The sequence below is a fragment of the Orcinus orca genome, chromosome 3, assembly GCF_937001465.1.
Source record: "Orcinus orca chromosome 3, mOrcOrc1.1, whole genome shotgun sequence".
Lineage (NCBI taxonomy): Eukaryota > Metazoa > Chordata > Mammalia > Artiodactyla > Delphinidae > Orcinus > Orcinus orca.
In genome coordinates, this window is record NC_064561.1 from 7,354,012 (window position 1) to 7,370,775 (window position 16,764).

Consider the following 16,764-nt stretch of genomic DNA (forward strand, 5'->3'; position numbering starts at 1 on the left):
GACTGATGCGCCTGAAAACACTCGACTTTCTACAGACGTTTTCTTTGCAAAGTCTCCACTTCTAGTCTCAAATGCTGGTGGAGGGGGGCAAAAGTACAAAAATAAGACACGATGGTACATTCTTCTCAGGCAAAAGTTAAGACAACTGTAGTGGAGGTGGCCGGGTCCTTCCTGCGGTTTTCCCAGAGTACCCCGCGCGCGACGAGGCTTGTGCGATCCAGCCTGGGTGTAGCGGATCGGAAATAGAGACAGGGCATGGCCCTGCACGCGACCCGTAGGGCTCGTCTGAAAAGGCTCAGCTAGGGTGGGCGGAGACCCTTTTATGTTAACGTGGGGGGCGACTTGTGCCAGGTCTGTGAGTTTGGTCCCGGGTCGGATGCCTAACCACTCATTCCTTGGCGCCTTAGAACCGTCACTTTATCTGTTTCCTCGTTTGTGAATTAGAGGTGATGAGAATTGAGATGAGGCCTGGTCTATAGTGAGCGCCCCACATTTCTTGCATATAGTTAGCACGGCGGCTTGGCCCAGCCCTGCACCCCAATGGTCTCAAACTCGAGGGCTAGAAGGTAAACAGTGATTGAAGTGGCCCAGGGTAAGAAGAATAACAGCCGAGGTGCTTAGCGTCAGAAGAGAAGAGCGGAGAAGAGACTGTGGGTTTGGGAGGCAGGTTGCCTAGTTCAAAGCACGCCTCACGCTTTACTTGAGGCATCACTCTGCTGAGCCTCACTTCTCACATCCATAAAAGGGGTATGGGGACTTCCCTGGTGGCTCAGTGGTTAAGACTCGGCGCTCCCAGTGCAGGGGGCCCGGGTTCCATCCCTGGTCAGGGAACTAGATCCCACGTGCATGCTGCAACTAAGAGTTTGCGTGCCGCAACTAAGGAGCCCACCTGCCGCAACTAAGACCTGGCGCAACCAAATACATATTTAAAGAAAAGGAGGGGGCGGGTGATACTAGTCCTCCTTCACTGGGCTGTTGTGAAGATTAAGTGAGATGCTTGTTTAGTGCATGGCATATCATAGGCCCTCAGTAAATACTATCCGTTATATTCCAGGTTTATCGCCCTTCCTTGGGCATGCCGCCAATTAACCTCTCCCTCAGTCTGGCTTAGAGGATTTGGAGGCGACCTAAGCAGATAAGCAAAGATGTCGCTGGAGAAGTGGACTCTGGTGATTCCATCTAAACATAAGAAAAATGCTCAGATGGAAATTCTGAGTCTTTCAAGATAGGCCTGAGAGAGGTTGGCAGGTGGTGGTAGTTACTCTTCGAATACAGCTGGTGGCTGTCAACTGTTTTTGGCGTTTGGAGAGCTTGGGGAAGTAACACTTTGTAATGTCAAAGTTTATGTATGATCACGCTTCGTACTCCTTTTCGTTCCAAGTTTGTCTATCCTTCAGACTCACTACTTGGACATTTTGAAGTAGTTGTGGAGAACGAGTGATAACTTTTTTTTTTTAATGAGATGAATTTCACATTGCATTAGATTAATAATTTTAAGTGAGCAACCCAGTGGAGTGGCATTTAGTATGTTCACAATGTTGTGCAGCCACTACTTCTACCCACTTCCAAAACATTTCATCAGCCTAGAAGGAAATCCTGTACCCATTAAGCGATTATTCCTCATTCCCCCTTCACCCCAGCTTCTGGCAACCAATCTTCCTCTATGGAATTAGCAATTCTGGGTATTTCATATAAATGGGATGTGTCTGGCTTCTTTCACTTAGCATGTTTTTAATGTTCATAATATCAGTATTTAATTCCTTTTTATAGCTGAGTAGTATTCCATTGTGTGGGTATCTGTTGGACACTTGGGTTGTTTCCACCTTTTGGCTGTCGTGAGTAGTGCTGCTAAGAACATGTGTATTTTGAGTATCTGCCTTCAGTTCTTTACAGTGTATTCCTAGGAGCGAAATTGCTGGGTCATATGGTAATTCTATGCTTAACTATTTGAGGAACTGCCGAACTTTCCCACAGTGGCTGCACCGTTTTACATTCCCACCAACCATGTACGAGGGTCCCAATTTTTCCACATCCTCATCAACACTTGTTATTTTCTATTTTATTTTTAGTATGTCCCTCCTAATGGATGTGAAGTGGTATCTCATAGTGGTTTGTTTGTTTCTTTTTGGGGGAACAAGCCATTTTATTGAGGGGCATCGGGAGAGGGCCTTAGAGCTGGGAGGACAGTGATATCTGACATCCTTCTCCCGGCCCTGGGATCTTCTCAGCTTCACAGTCTCTGAAAGCGCATAGTGATTTTGGTTTTTTGGGTTTTTTGGCTGTGCCAAACAGCTTGTGGGATCTCAGTTCCCCGACCAGGAATTGAACCCTGGCAACAACAGGGAAAGCCCGGAATCCTAACCACTAGGCCACCAGGGAACTCCCGAAAGCTCATGGTGGTTTTGATTTGCATTTTCCTAATGATATTGAGCATCCTTTCATGTGCTCATTGACCACTTGTATATCTTCTTTGGAAAAATGTTTGTTCAAGTCTTTTGTACATTTTTTAATTGGGGTGGTGTTGATTCATATATTATGGAATGGAAAAGGAAGAAAGAAAAACAATGAAAAACCTCTCCCACTCTTTGCCAGTCTCTGCTGGGGCACATCCATACTTCACCTGGGTGTTTATAACTCTGCCTTAGTCTTCTCTTCCTGTTTGCACCAAGTTTAGAAATCAGCCAGAGATGAAAGAGTAGGGTCTTCTCAGGTCTTTTCTGAGCATTTGTCCTGCCCTGGGCATGCACATTGCTTTCTAAGTTACCCAGTGTGTATGGGTACTTTTGAATGCCTTAATTACCCAAAGAAACTCTCACCCCAGCTTTTCCTCCCAGCTTTTGGTAAGTCAATTGTAATCTTGTGCCCCAGAGAACTGTGTTTTCCAAGAATGTGTTCTGAGTTAAACAGACAAGCACCTTGAGGCAGTCCCTCAGGTAACCCCCAGACATCTTAGAACAGACACACACAATACTGTGAGAACGAGGGCTGCTCTGCTTCCTTAGAAACTGGGGACCAGGGCCCTATACTTCACTTGAAGACACAGGCTGCTGTCTTCAAGTCCTCCACTGTGCTGGGAAAGGAGATGAGGAAGGGCAGGGAAAACACCATAAAAAGCTTTCCTGCCATGATCAAGTTGCCTCTTCCTGATTCAGCATTTCCTTGGTTGGCATCAACATTGAGCTGTTTTCCAGAGTTTGGATAAAGTTAATTCTTACCACTTCTGCTCAGTTGGTCGATGTTTTGGTGGAGGTAGAGGCCCATGGAGCTACGAGCTCTGCCATTTTCACTGTTGTCTGGGGTGAATGGGTGATTCTTGTTTCCCTCAATTAAACAAAACCATCCCCCTCCCCAAGTATTCAATAAAATTTACTGAGTGACACTGTGAATAAAACAGACAATGTCCTCATGGAGCTGTCATCCCAGTGCTCCTCCACTAAATGATTTCAGGAAGTCAGAGGCACTGAGAAGTAAATGCTAGGTGGGTAGGTGGGGATGGTTCATCTCACCTGGATGGAGTCGGAGAGATTCCCCAAGAAGGTGGCATTGAAGCTCAGGTTTGAAATAGAAGGGAGAAGAGGCAAGCAGAAAAGAACAGTGCTCTGAGGTCAAAGGCTCTCAGAGACTTCAAGAGGCAGAAGGGAGATGAGGGTGGGGTGGGTGAGAGAAGTAGCCAGAGAAGAGATGGGAGCCTTCGGCAGAGGCCCCATCATACAGAGTCCCTCTTCCGTTTGTAATGTTGGCCTAGGATCTTAGCCTGGGGTTCTTATAACCATGGGGAGTTAGCAGACTGGCTTCTGGAGGTCAGGAATCCCCTGAAATTATAACCAAAAGATTACAAGACCATGTGCTGGGCAGACTCACTACTTGGACATTTTGAAGTAGTTGTGTTTGTTTGCCCCACCAGAGCTGTTCTCTACCATTCTCTGTACTGCTTCGCAGTGGGAGGCAGGGAGCTGATATCTACACACCGGGTCAACTTGGCTTCCTTTTCCTCTTATTTCCAGTTGGGTTCAGCCCTGGTAGGATATCTGAGGGCCGAAGGAAAGGAAGGTCTAGGTATCTATTCCCTGGCTCCTACCCTGTTGGTCTGCATCTTTCCACCACAGCTTGTAACTCCAGCTCTCTCCAAGTTCCAGAACTGTTTTCTCCCCAGCAACTTCAGCAACCCAACAACTGGCTGCTAACAGTTCCCTGACTCCAGGGAGTCACCATCCGTCATTGCTTTCCCTTCACCCTGCCCATGACTCCTCAGTCCTGTCTCTTAAGGGCATAATCTGTGTGTCAGCTGACCAATACATGTATGTGTGGCTATTTCTGAATTCAAAATTCCAGGTTATAGGGACTTCCCTGGTGGCGCAGTGGTTAAGAATCTGCCTGCCAATGCAGGGGACACGGATTTGAGCCCTGGTCCAGGAAGATCCCACATGCTGCAGAGCAACTAAGCCTGTGCGCCTCAACTACTGAGCCTGCGCTCTAGAGCCCGCAAGCCACAACTACTGAGCCCGTGCTCTACAACTACTGAAGCCCGCACGCCTAGAGCGCGTGCTCCGCAACAAGAGAAGCCACTGCAATGAGAAGCCCGCGCACCACAACGAAGAGTAGCCCCCGCTCGCCGCAACTAGAGAAAGCCCACGTGCAGCAGTGAAGACCCAATGCAGCCAAAAAAGTAAATAATAAATTAAAAATAAAAGAAGCTAGGAAAAGAAGAGCCAATTAAACACATGGTAACTGGAAGAAAGAACAAAATAATGAAATAGAAAACTGAAAATAGAGAAAACAACAAAGCCAAAAGTTGGTACTTGGAAAAGATTAATAAAACTGATTAACCCCTAGCAAAGCTAATCAAGAAAAAAAGAGAAAAAACACAAATATCTATTATCAGGGATGAAAGAGGAGACATCACTACAAACCCCACAGATACTAAAAGCCTAACAAGGGAATATGAATAGGCTTATAGCAATACGTTTGATAAGTTAGATGAAATGGACAAACATGAAAATACAAGCATGCTAGTTGGAATCAAAGAAAATTACAAGGTACTATGGCAGGCTTCAGCAAAGGCATTTTTCTAAGTCCAGAGGAATCTGGAAAGATTTCCTAAAAAATGGCACTTAAACTGAGACCTGAAGCAGAAGTGGGATTTGACCAGGTCTATAGAATTGTGTTCCAGGCAGCGATGATGGAACACATGCAAAGGCCCTGAGGTTGAAATGAGCTTTGTGTATCCAAAGAAAAAAAGTCCACTCTAATGGCCCTTTTTCGTATTTGGCAACTACATGCTTACATCCTTCCTGGGTGTAAACCTCCAGGTGGACCTACCTGCTGGACTTGACCAGAAATGTTTGGAGACCAAAGCAAATCTGGTAAGACAGACCTTTGGAAGTGTCTGGGCTATCAACGGGAGGCAATTTATGCTGCAAACAATGTCATTTCCTCAGTTCTGCAGCTAGTGTTTCCTTCCACCTGGTTGGTGAAGCCCCTGAGGCTTTCCTCCCCTGTGGCCTCACACTGGGAACACTCACACTACACTAGGCATTGCACTTCATGACATGAATTCTTTGGAGCTAGTGTCTACTACTCTTAGCCCCATTCTTCAGAGCAGCAAGCTGAGGCTTCCAAGAAGGACCTTGTCTTGCCTGAGGTCACAGAGGCCAAGCCCTAACCACCATGCCCTACCAACTTCCACCCCACATGTTTCAACTTCAGCACTGGTTGGGCCACATTTTGTGACTTGGGCCTGGGTTTCCCAAAAAACCTATGTTCCTTGTGCTTCCTCATGCCCAGGAGTTCTCAGGGGAAAAACAAAAAAAAAACCACGCACTGGACCATCTCATTCATTTTTCCCCTCCCATCTGCCGAACCTTGGCCCCTAAGGAACAGCGAGGTGCCAGGGTCTGATGTGCGTCCATGGAAGGGGTGGGGAGGGGAGAGAGTCCCTTTCAGCGCCCAAGTGTGTGTGTGCAACTTCCTGCCAATGAGGAAACACTCGGCTCAAATCGGCCCTGGTTCTTCTTTCCTTGCTCTGGCCTCACAGGAGGAGCTGGCAGTGAGCCGTGGGCCGCGCTGGTCTCAGCCAGATTTCCTGGCCAAACGCGCGAGGAGAGATGCCCTGGACCGTCCTGCTCTTTGCAGCCGGTGAGCCTGGTGCCCCTGTGCCACCCCTGCTCCGCTCCCTCCAGCTCCCCAACCTTGCCTCTGCTGGGGGGTGGCAGGGAGGGGGTGTGTGTGCAGAAACTAGGTGCTGGAGAAGCTGAGCCCTGACCGATTTGCCCCAGAGCCTTGGAAATGCCCCAGGAGCACGGATTTCTCTTGTCCGGTCTCATTATCCCCACCCACATCAAGGGTACCAGAAATGCCAGCCCACCAGAGACAGCAGTGCCCACGCCCCATGACTCAGCCCTACTTGACCTCTGCAGGCTCCTACCTCCAGGGCTGGGGCAACAGGAGGATCTGCTGGGGGCTCAGAGGGTGGGGCGGGGAAGCTAGACAAGGGAAGGCTTGTGTCGACCTCACCTGAGCCAGGCACTCTGCCCGGGAGCCTGTGAGCAGCTGGGGAGACACTGGTCCCTCCTGCAGGAAGTCGTGCCCCAAAATCATATTCTTCACCACAGCCTGGAAAACAAGATAGAACCCCTCTGCCCTCCCCTTCTCCCCTCGGTCACCCTCCCTCCTGCCACCCAGGCTCCTTGAACACACCGCATCCCTTCCAGCCTGTGGCCTTTGCCCCAGACTGTCCCTCTGCCTGGAATGCTCGCCCCCAGTTCTTCCTGTGCCGTGTCTCCATGGAAGCCACCTGTGGCTACCCTACCACGCTTGTCTCCCTGAGAAAGTCAGCCCCCACCCCTCCCCGGGGCAGGCATACCTTATCTGTCCGCATACCTTATCTGTCCCTCTATCTGTCTATCTCGTCTGCTGCTCTATCCCCAGCACCTAAACAGGGCCTGGAACGTAGTCACTTCTGTTGATCGAAGTAGTACGAGTATAATTGCGCTGCTGTAACATCCACAGCTATTATAATAAAATGACTCAAATGCAGCGATCTCTCACCATGTGCTGGGCACTCTACCCCTTCAACATCACAGTAGGGTAGGGAAGACTAGCCTCCGGTTGTACATGAAAGCCAAGGCCCAGATAGGGTGAGCCACTTGCCCAAGGCTACACAGCCAGGCTGGCCTCTGCTCTAACCACCCAGACAGCCTCCCCTATCTTGCTTCGCAGGCTCCTTGGCTATCCCGGCGCCATCCATCATGCTGGTGCCCCCACATCCCAGCAGCCAGAAGGACCCCATCCACATCGCGTGCATGGCCCCCAGGGATTTCCCGGGGGCGAATTTCACACTGTATCAAGGGGAGGAGGTGGTGCAGCTCCTGCAGGCCCCTGTGGACCAGCTCGAGGTCATCTTCAACCTGAGTGGTGGCAGCAGGGAGGTTCCAGGGGGACCATTCCGCTGCCAGTATGGCGTGCTCGGCGAGCTCAGGCAGCCTCAACTGTCGAACCTCAGTGAGCCCATGCACGTCTCCTTCCCAGGTAAGGCCCTTCCATCATTCCTCACTGCCCCGGGCTCCATTTTCTCACCTCCGAGTCTTTGTAGGTGCTGTTCCCTCCACCTGGAAGTCATCACAGGACGAGCCACCTCTTGCAACTTGCCAGGACTTTCTCACTTTTCCTTGTTTAATCCTCACAGTCACCCCCATGCAATGGGTACAGCCATTCTCCCCATTTTCCAGATAAGGAAACTGAGGCACAAGAGATGAAGAGACTGGCCCAGGTCACCCAGCCAGCAGGTGGCAGAGCGTTAAACCTGGCATGCGTTCACCCTCCCTGAAATCCAGGCGTTAAACCTGCATGCTCTCCTGCACCCTCCCTTGAGCCCCTGCTATGTACCAGGCACTGTCCTTGGCACTGCAGGTTCAGCAGTGAATGAAACAAAGTCCCTGATGTCTCACAGTTGACATTCCGAGGGATGGGGACAAACGATAAATAAGGAGTTTGGCAAACATTCAGTCTGCCAACAGGGGACAAGGAAAGTGGCAGGGATGAAATATAGCCCTGGCAGTGAAAGCGCCAAGTCCTAACCACTGGACTGCCAGGGAATTCCCAAGGGTGTCATTTTTTTTTTTTTTTTTTTTTTTTTTTTTGCGGTACGCGGGCCTCTCACTGTTGTGGCCTCTCCCGCTGCGGAGCACAGGCTCCGGACGCGCAGGCTCAGCGGCCATGGCTCACGGGCCCAGCCGCTCCGCGGCATGTGGGATCTTCCCGGACTGGGGCACGAACCCGTGTTCCCTGCATCGGCAGGCGGACTCTCAACCACTGCGCCACCAGGGAAGCCCCCCCAAGGGTGTCATTTTAAATAGAGAGGAGAGTGGCCAAGGAAGGTCTCTCTGAGGAGGAAACGTTTGAGCAAAGACCTGAAGGATGAAGAGTCAGCCACGTGAGTGTCGGGGGCAGGAGTGTTCCAGGCAGAGGAAGCAGGCTGTGCAAAGGCCCTGGGACTGGAGCGTGCCTGGTGTGTTTGAGAGACATAGAGGCGCCCCATACGGCTGAAGCATAGTGAGCAAGGGGGAAAGGTGGGGGAGATGAGGGCAGGGGGGAGGCGACGAGGACTGTGCAGGGTTTTGTGGCTGCAGCAAGGGCTCTGGCTTTTCGTCTGAGACAGAAGCCCTGGGAAGGCTGATGTCTTCCTCTGGTCTTTCCAGGAGAAGGGGCTGGGCCTGGGCTCTGGATCAAGGAGCCGGAGGGAAGGAGGAGCCTCTGGGTGGAGTCTCTGCTTCACCATCAGTCAGAATTTTCCTGCTGCAAAGAGAACTTTGTTGCCAGCAGAGGCCCACCGGCTGTGATGACAGAACAGTCTCTGTGTCCTTCCCCGGCCTCAAGTTCCACAATCAAAGGCCCCCTTCTCTCACCTTGGTCCTGTGGTCTCAGAGTGGGGAAGTGACACCCCTCCTGCCCCAGGTGAATGAATGGACAAGGGCTAACACTGAGAACACCAAGTGTGTGCCTCTCCTCCCCTCCGGGCTAGTTCCTGACCTCCACTGGGATCAGGGCATCTCCTGCTGGCTTCCCCCTCTCTCCAGGGAGGGGCAGCCGAATCTTTTGCAGAGACATTAACTGGAGCTGGGGCTTCATGCTTTTGTGGCTGACCTCTACGTGGGCCTCAGGGTCCACCATGTGGCTGGGGGTGGATGTTGTCTGACTCCCTATTACCCAGCCAGCAGGACTCTTCAGGCCACAAGTAACTGAAAACTTGACTCAAATTGGCTTCAGCGACAAAAGGGGATTTGTTGGTTCACTGAACAGCACTGACTTCAGGCATGGCTGGATCCAGGTGCTCACTGATGTCAGGAATCATGTGCCACTTCTCAGCTCCGCTTTCTTCTGTGTCTTATTCTCAGGCAGGCCCTCCCTCTCAGGGTGTCAAAATTGTACCTTGGAGCCCCAGGTGTATATCCTACCAGCTTTGTAACGCTGGCCTGAGGAGTAAACCTCTCTTCCCAGTGGTCTAGCCAAAGTCCAGAAATTACTTTCATTGGCTCAGCTTGGGCAACATACCCCTCCCTGAACCAATCAGGTTGGCCAGGGGGAGGGAATATGCTAATTGGCCAGAAACAGGTTTGCTAGATCCCCAGGGTCTAGCAACACCCAAACCAAATGGAGGAATGACAGGAGTCCCACCTTCTCCCTGCAACCCCACAGTTCCATGACCTGCCCAATCTCTCTTTTCCCATTTTCCTCTAGTGCCCACCTGGATCCTGGCACTCTCCTTGAGCCTGGCTGGAGCCTTCCTCCTCCTCGCTGGGCTGGTGACCACTGCGTTGGTCGTCAGGAAAGGTAACGGCAGGCAGAGAAAGCATGGCCCACCAGAACTTGTGTATGCACTCCCACTCATACCCATTTTTAGGAGCACGGTTGGGAGTCCTTACTACAAAGGTTTAGCAGTGAAGAACCTTCCAGAATTTCAATGATGGTGGTGGGCAAGGGCAATTTATATATGTATATATACATGTATATGTGTATATATATATATATATAAATTGTTGTAAAATATACATGACATAAAATTTACCATTTTAACCCTTTTTAAAAAATTATTATTTTTTTGGCCACGCTGCGCAGCTCGTGGGATCTTAGTTCCCTGACCAGGCATCAAACCCGGACCCTGGCAGTGAAAGTGGATCGCCTGGGAATTCCCTTTTTTTTAAAAAATTATTTTTAAATTTTTTTTTTTTTTTTTTGCGGTACGCGGACCTCTCACTGTTGTGACCTCTCCCGTTGCGGAGCACAGGCTCAGCGGCCATGGCTCAGAGGCCCCGCCGCTCCGCGGCACGTGGGATCTTCCCAGACCGGGGCACGAACCCATGTCTCCTGCATTGGCAGGCGGACTCTCAACCACTGCGCCACCAGGGAAGCCCTATTTTTAAATTTTTAATTTTTTTCATTTTAACCCTTTTTAAGTGTCCAGTTCAGCACCATTAAGTATATTCACTTTGTTGTACAACCATCGCTACCATCCATCTCCAGAACTCTTTCATCTTCCCAAACTGTAACTGTCCCCTTTAAACACCGACTCCCCTTTCCCCCTTCCCACAGCCCCTGGCACCACTGAACTCAGTCTTTAAAAACAAAATTAAGCGGGAATCCCCTGGTGGTCCAGTGGTTTGGACTCTGTGCTTTCACTGCAGGGGCCATGGGTTCCATCACTGCTCGGGGAACTAAGACCCTGCAAGCCACATGGCGCGGACTTAAAAAAACAACAACAAAAAACCCAACAATTTTACATGCTCATACCTGTTTGAAGTTTTTACCAACATACATTGATCATGAAATTGGGGGGAAAAAGTGTCTTCAGTAGCTCCCCTGTTGAGTGGGAAATTTGCAAGCGAAGAAGGAAAGGCTGGGCTACAAATGTATGTGGGCCTTTTGGTTTTTTGGCTTTTTGCAACCAGGATGCAACCAGGACCAAAATCTAACAAACGCTTTTTTTTCTCTCCCAGTTAAAGTAAAAAAGTTGCAGAAGAAACGGTGAGACCATCCCTGGAGACCCTCAGAGGGTGGTTTTGGGGAAAGAAAACTCAGTCCCAAGGCAGGAGTTCCTGATGGCCATTAAAGACTCTGATAGCTGGCCGGGTTCTGGGGGAAGAAGGGTCCTTCCAGGGCTCCACCCCAAACAGCGTCTTCTGGTGGGAGGCTGGCTTAATAGAAACAGGTGCTATTCAGGAAGCGCCTACGGTGTGCCCAGCATTGTGCTGCGGGACTCTGGACCCTGAGCTCACGTGATCCTCGTGGCAGCGCTGGAAGCAGGCACTAGGAATGGCCCCATTTTACAGATGAGGAAGCTGAGGCTTCCTCGCATCCCTTTATGGCCATTTGCCAAAATTTGCTAAGTAATCATCCTAGAAATCCACAATTGTGGGAGAGGCGAGTGGTGCCCCCTGGGGTTGTGCAGCGCCCAACTTGTAGCCTGTAGACAGTGGCCCTGGTTCCTGGGCATCAGAATCTACTGACTCCAGCCTCGGTTTCTCCCCTCTGAGAGAGGGGTGGACACCGTGCTGCCTAGTGGCAGAGAACTAGCAGTAGCCCCGGTGATGGAATCCTGACTTCACCTGGCTGTGGGGCTCCTACGAGAGAATTTCCATCTGAGGGGATTCAGGGAGGATGCGGAGGTGGGGTGGGGAGGAAGGGCCAAGTTTGACTAGGGCTACCTGGAATGAGCCTCCTGCCTGAGACAAGTCATCACTTTCTCCTGAAACCCTCTGCAGGGAGCGAGAATCCTGCTGGGCCCAGGTTAACTTCGCCACCACAGGTCTGTGCCTCCCCGTTCCCGTCCCTCACCGGGGTAGGGTCACTGCCTCAAAATGCCATCGGGTCTCACTACTTGCTACTGAGCCCCTTCTACAGCTGCTCACTTCCCTTAGAGTTGAGAACACACGCTCCCCTCTTTCTCCCCCATCCCCTGCAGTTTCCCGACCAGGTTCACCTTTTTTTTTTTTTTTTGGTGTGAACATCTTTCACTTCTTACCTCTCCTTGCCCCATCCTCATGCCTCATGCCTTTCACTCATTCTGCCCTCTGCCTAGAATACTTTTCCTCCCTGTGGTCTGTCTAAAGGTCGCCTCCTTCGGGAAGCCTTCCCTGACTTCCTAGGCAGGATCTACTCTTTCTACTTACATGCCCCCAGAGCCCTGTCGTTCTTCTTACCCCCTCAGTAGAAACACAATTAAGTAATCATTGCGTGCTTGGGTGTGTGACACTCGCCTCCACCACTGGACCATCAGCTCCGAGGGGGTGGGGAACTGCATCTGTCTTGTCCACCATCAGGGCACCCGGCTTTCACAGTGCCTGGCACCATCCTTAAATGGAGCCCCACTTGTGGTCCAGAATGTGCTGTTCTGCTGGGGGTGGGGAGAGGGACCCAGCCTGTGAAGTGCGATGCCCAGGAAGGGGCTCCAAGCAGAGAAAACTCCATTCTCTCTACTTCTTTCACTGTCTCACGTATTTATTGAGCACCCCGACTATGTGCTAAGGTCTGGGGTCTCCCAAGGTAACCAAGACAGAGGTGGTTTCTGTCCACAAGCCCATACTCCGGTGGGGAAACAGCCCATGGCGGGCCGGACCCTGTCTGGGCTAGGAGGCTAGTCCCCAGAGGAAGTGGTGTTGAATCAGAGACCTATAGGGGGGAGCAGGGAGTAGCTGGGTGAAGAGCGGGCAACCCAGGGTGGGGGAGGAGCTGAGAGGTGTTCTGGAAAGTGGAAGTGGAGACCAGGCACCATTTTCCCAGAGGTCAGCCAGAGGTCCCTGAGGGAGGGTTCTGAGCAGTGGAGGGACACAGTTCAATTTGCAGCTGTGCACAGTGCACCCTGTAGAATGGGCTGGAAGGGGGCAAAGAGGATGAGGGGTGATGGACCTTACGCCCTTCCTCATGGTTGACTTGGGGCCTGTGGGCTTGCGGGGAGGGCCTGGGGCGGGCGGTGAGCAGGAAATCTGAACCGGCCCCCATCCTGGTCTTCTCTTTCTGTTGCAGACATGTCCTTCGATAACTCCCTGTTCACCATCTCCGTAAGTCGTCCTGTTTCTCGGTCCCGATTTTCTACTGACTGTCATGACCATGGGAAGTTTGGGGCTACCACCAGGCTGGGTTGACCTGTTTGTCTCTGAGCTTCTGGGGTCTGGGAAACGCCCAGAATCACTGAGCAGGGATTGTTTGTGAGCTGAGAGTTGGCACTGGAAAATTCCAGGGGATTGGAGGTAGGCACGTTGTCCAGGCCTTCGTGGGGCAGTGGGCAGGCCCCTGGTTGTCAGCACTGCCTTTGCACTCAGAATGGTGACAAGGGACTCAGGGTGGCCTGGTGGCTTCTTTGGGGTCATGGAGCCTTGTGACGATCTGGTGCACACTGTGGTTCGCTCCTGGTATAAAGAAAAGCCTACTTTTGTGTTCAGTTTCAGGAACTTCAGCTTAGCTGTCCCAGACATGCGTCTCCCTTTCAAGGGGGAGGGTCTCAACCCTCATTCCCATCCCCACTCCCCACCCCCTGCTTAGCAAGGGGTGTTGCTCCGCCAGATCACACAGTGTCCCGGCTGGGATTTGAACCCAGGTCTATGGGATTCCTCTACACAGCTGCATCTTGTGATGGCCTTGGGGTACTTATTATTATTAGTTTACTAAATTAGAGATATCCGACCCCTGGACACGATGGATCAAGAAAATGTCCAGCTAGGGGAATTCCCTGGTGGTCCAGTGGTTGGGACTCCACACTTGCACTGCAGGGGGCCCAGGTTTGATCTCTGGTGGGAAAAACTAAGATCCCACATGCCGTGCGGCATGGCCCGGCCAAAAGAAAAAAGAAAAAAGAAAAGAAAATGTGCAGCTAGCTCTTCTCCATGCAGAGAGGGGTACAGGTCTGGGGTGCAGGTGGTCCCCCTTGAGGCGGCCTCAGAAGTTCCATCTGTGTAAGTGGACGCTTTGGGACTTCAGTCAGGGAGCCTGGGGTGGAGTCAGTCTGCTTGGGGCACCATGGTGGGGAGGGGAGTGGGGGGAGGTTTGGATGGGTTCAACATAGCCTTCCTGGGCATCTGGACAAGAACAAGATGAGGCCCTTCATCCCTCAGAGCTTCTTAATTCTACAGGGGGAGACAGACAATGCCATGTGGGGTAGGAGTGACCAGGAAGCTCACTTAGGTGGGAGATCCGGGAGGTCTCTGAGATTAGCGACAAGCAGGAGGTAGCTGCGGAGGATTGATCCAGGCTCAGGACACGTTCTTGGCACGGCCCAGTAGGGGTGCAGCGGAGTGAGGAGTAGAGAGGGGCGCCGCGCGGAACTTTGACTTTGACCCCAAGTGAAGGGTGTGCCATGAAAGGTTCAGGGCAGAGGTGGGACTTGACGTGATCTATGTGCTCACGGGCGCCCTCTGGCGGCTTCGTGAAGGATAGACTGTGGGGGACCGTGGACGGACGGGAGCTGGGGGACCCGGCAATGGTTCAGGCGCCAGACGTGGCGGGTAGTTTGGGCCAGTGTGTTGGCAGCGGAGGTGGAAGAAGCGAACAGATGCAGGTCAGGTAGATTCAGGGGATGGGGAACATGGCACTGATTTTGGAGTGGATGAGTGGGCCGAGGGAGAAGGAGGCGTGGCGGAGTTCCGGAGAGGCAAGAGACAGGTCACCTCACTCAGTGCTGCCACAGAGCAGATGGAGACTGGACCCCAGTCACTGGTATACAGATGGTGGGAAGGAAGGGGCTTGGCACTGGCCTGTCCAGCCCTCTGAGATCTCAGCTCAGGGAACAAATCCTGAGCTGTTAAGAAAAGCCTGGCAGGCGGGGCAAGTTCTGAAACCTTCTGTGAGGAGTCACACCTCTCAAGGCACTAGCCTGGTGATTACTGCCTCCCCCGCACCCCCCACCCCCCCTTTTTTTTTAAGGCATTTAAAATGAAACGGTGGAAAACAGAGAAAAGGAAGGAGAAAAATAACTTATTTCAGTCCTGGTGACTTTAAAAATATATTTTTTTTAGTTAAAATTTTTTTTGACTATGAAATACATCCAAATGTAAAAATTATATACATAGTAAAATTCTCTTCTCTTTCTTAATCCCTCTCCACCCACTGGTCTCCCCCTCTGCACACAGACGTACAGGTAAATCACCATTAGGAGCTTCCTGCACATACATGCAAAGGCAAAAATAGCAAGTCTATATCCTCACTCTTTTTAACACAAATGACAGCATGCTAGCCACACTGTTATGAACGATGCTTCTTTTCCTTAACAGTAAATTCTAGTGATCTTTGCTAGTTTTTAAAAAAAATCATTGTAAAATAGACATAAAATTTACCATTTTAGTCATTTTTCAGTGTACAGTTCTGTGGCATTAAGTGTATTCATATTGTTGTACAACCGTCACCACCATCATCCCCAGAACATTATCTTGCAAAACAAATCCTGTCCCGGGACTTCCCTGGCAGTCCAGTGGTTAAGACTCAGCACTTTCACTGCAGTGGCCTGGGTTCAGTCCCTGGTTGGGGAACTAAGATTCCACAAGCTGCACGGTGTGGCCAGAAAAAATAAAACTCTGTCCCTATTAAACACCAACTCCCTGTTTCACCCCCACTGCAGGCCCTGGCACCCACCATTCTACTTTCTGTTGCTTTGATGGATTTGCCTATTCCGGATTTTACACAGAAATTATGCCATACAGTGTTCATATTTATGAGTCGTAGCCACCCCCGGGGGGGGTGTTGGCATTCTCCCCCATTGTACAAAAGGGGAAACTGAGGCACAAAGGGGGCCATCACACCTCATCAGGGAGAGGGGGAGCTGCGATTCGATCCCAGGCTGTCTGGTTCCCTGTTCAGCAGAGAGGAAGGCAGGACAGACAGCAGGATCAGGGCGCTGAAGCTGTGTGTGTGTGGGGTGAGGTGAGACCCGATGGACTGGGGGAGTCTCGGGCTCAGAACATGGGGCAACCCGAGATCCTGAAACCCCAAATCACCCGGTTCTCTATTTTTCCTCCACGGACAAAGAAAATGACTTCAGAAGAAGACGCAGCCACCCAGGATGCTCCCTCAGGCTCTGCGGCGACACCTGGCAACTCTGGGACCCGGAAGAGGCCCACCTCCACGTCATCCTCACCTGAGCCCCCAGAATTCAGCACATTCCGGGCCTGCTAGGGGAGCCCTTCCCTCTGTCTGCGTGCCCTCCGTTCAGCCCTCCCCCTTGAGCTGGCTGGGCTTTGCAGGGTCTCAGTTCCCTCCAGCTACGTTGGGGACTTCTCGCTGCTGCTTCCTCAGGGCAGTGAACAGAGGAAATGAAGGGGATCCCCTGGCCTTGGGACCTTCCTTGCAGAGGAGCAGGAGTGGGAGAGGGGCTGCAAGCATCTGCCTGGAGGCTGGACAGAAAGCAGGAAGTCTCTCTGGATTGCCAGCTTTTCAGACCACCACGGAAGGAGCTGTTAGGATCCCTCAGCCCGGCCATTATGAAGTCTGAGCTCTCCACACACCCCTCTGTTTTCCTTCGTCCCATGCATAACATGGTGTGGACACCATGCACACTGTCCCATGCAAAAACCCAATTACACCTGACTTGGGTTTTTGGAGCATAGGGTACCTGGGGGTTATATTCTATGTGCCCTGCTGGCATGCCTAAGTTATTAATTATAATGCTTGGAGCTGTTCCCAAGGCCTCTGTGGAGTGTAATCCTTCAAGCCCAGGACCTCTGGGGTCCAATCACTGATTGCAGGGTGTGGGGGGGGAGGGGGCAGTACCCCTCAACTGCATGC

At 51.5% G+C, this 16,764-nt stretch overlaps 1 protein-coding gene across 4 annotated transcripts; it reads left to right on the forward strand.

Moving 5' to 3' along the window:
* Positions 1-24: 24 nt before the first annotated feature.
* On the forward strand, positions 25-16,658 carry C3H19orf38 (chromosome 3 C19orf38 homolog). Of its 4 annotated transcripts, none has more exons than XM_033401127.2 (8): positions 25-5,363; positions 6,035-6,135; positions 7,197-7,527; positions 9,736-9,828; positions 10,992-11,019; positions 11,757-11,800; positions 13,018-13,052; positions 16,009-16,658. In XM_033401127.2, exons 1-8 carry the CDS (start codon positions 5,339-5,341, stop codon positions 16,153-16,155), a joined length of 804 nt encoding a protein of 267 aa, XP_033257018.1. In that variant the 5' UTR covers positions 25-5,338; the 3' UTR covers positions 16,156-16,658. The 4 variants fall into 4 exon arrangements, with proteins under 4 accessions (XP_033257018.1, XP_033257019.1, XP_012391242.2 ...); XM_033401128.2 differs by having other exon boundaries at positions 7,219-7,527; XM_012535788.3 differs by having other exon boundaries at positions 25-6,135.
* The last annotated feature ends 106 nt before the right edge of the window (positions 16,659-16,764 follow it).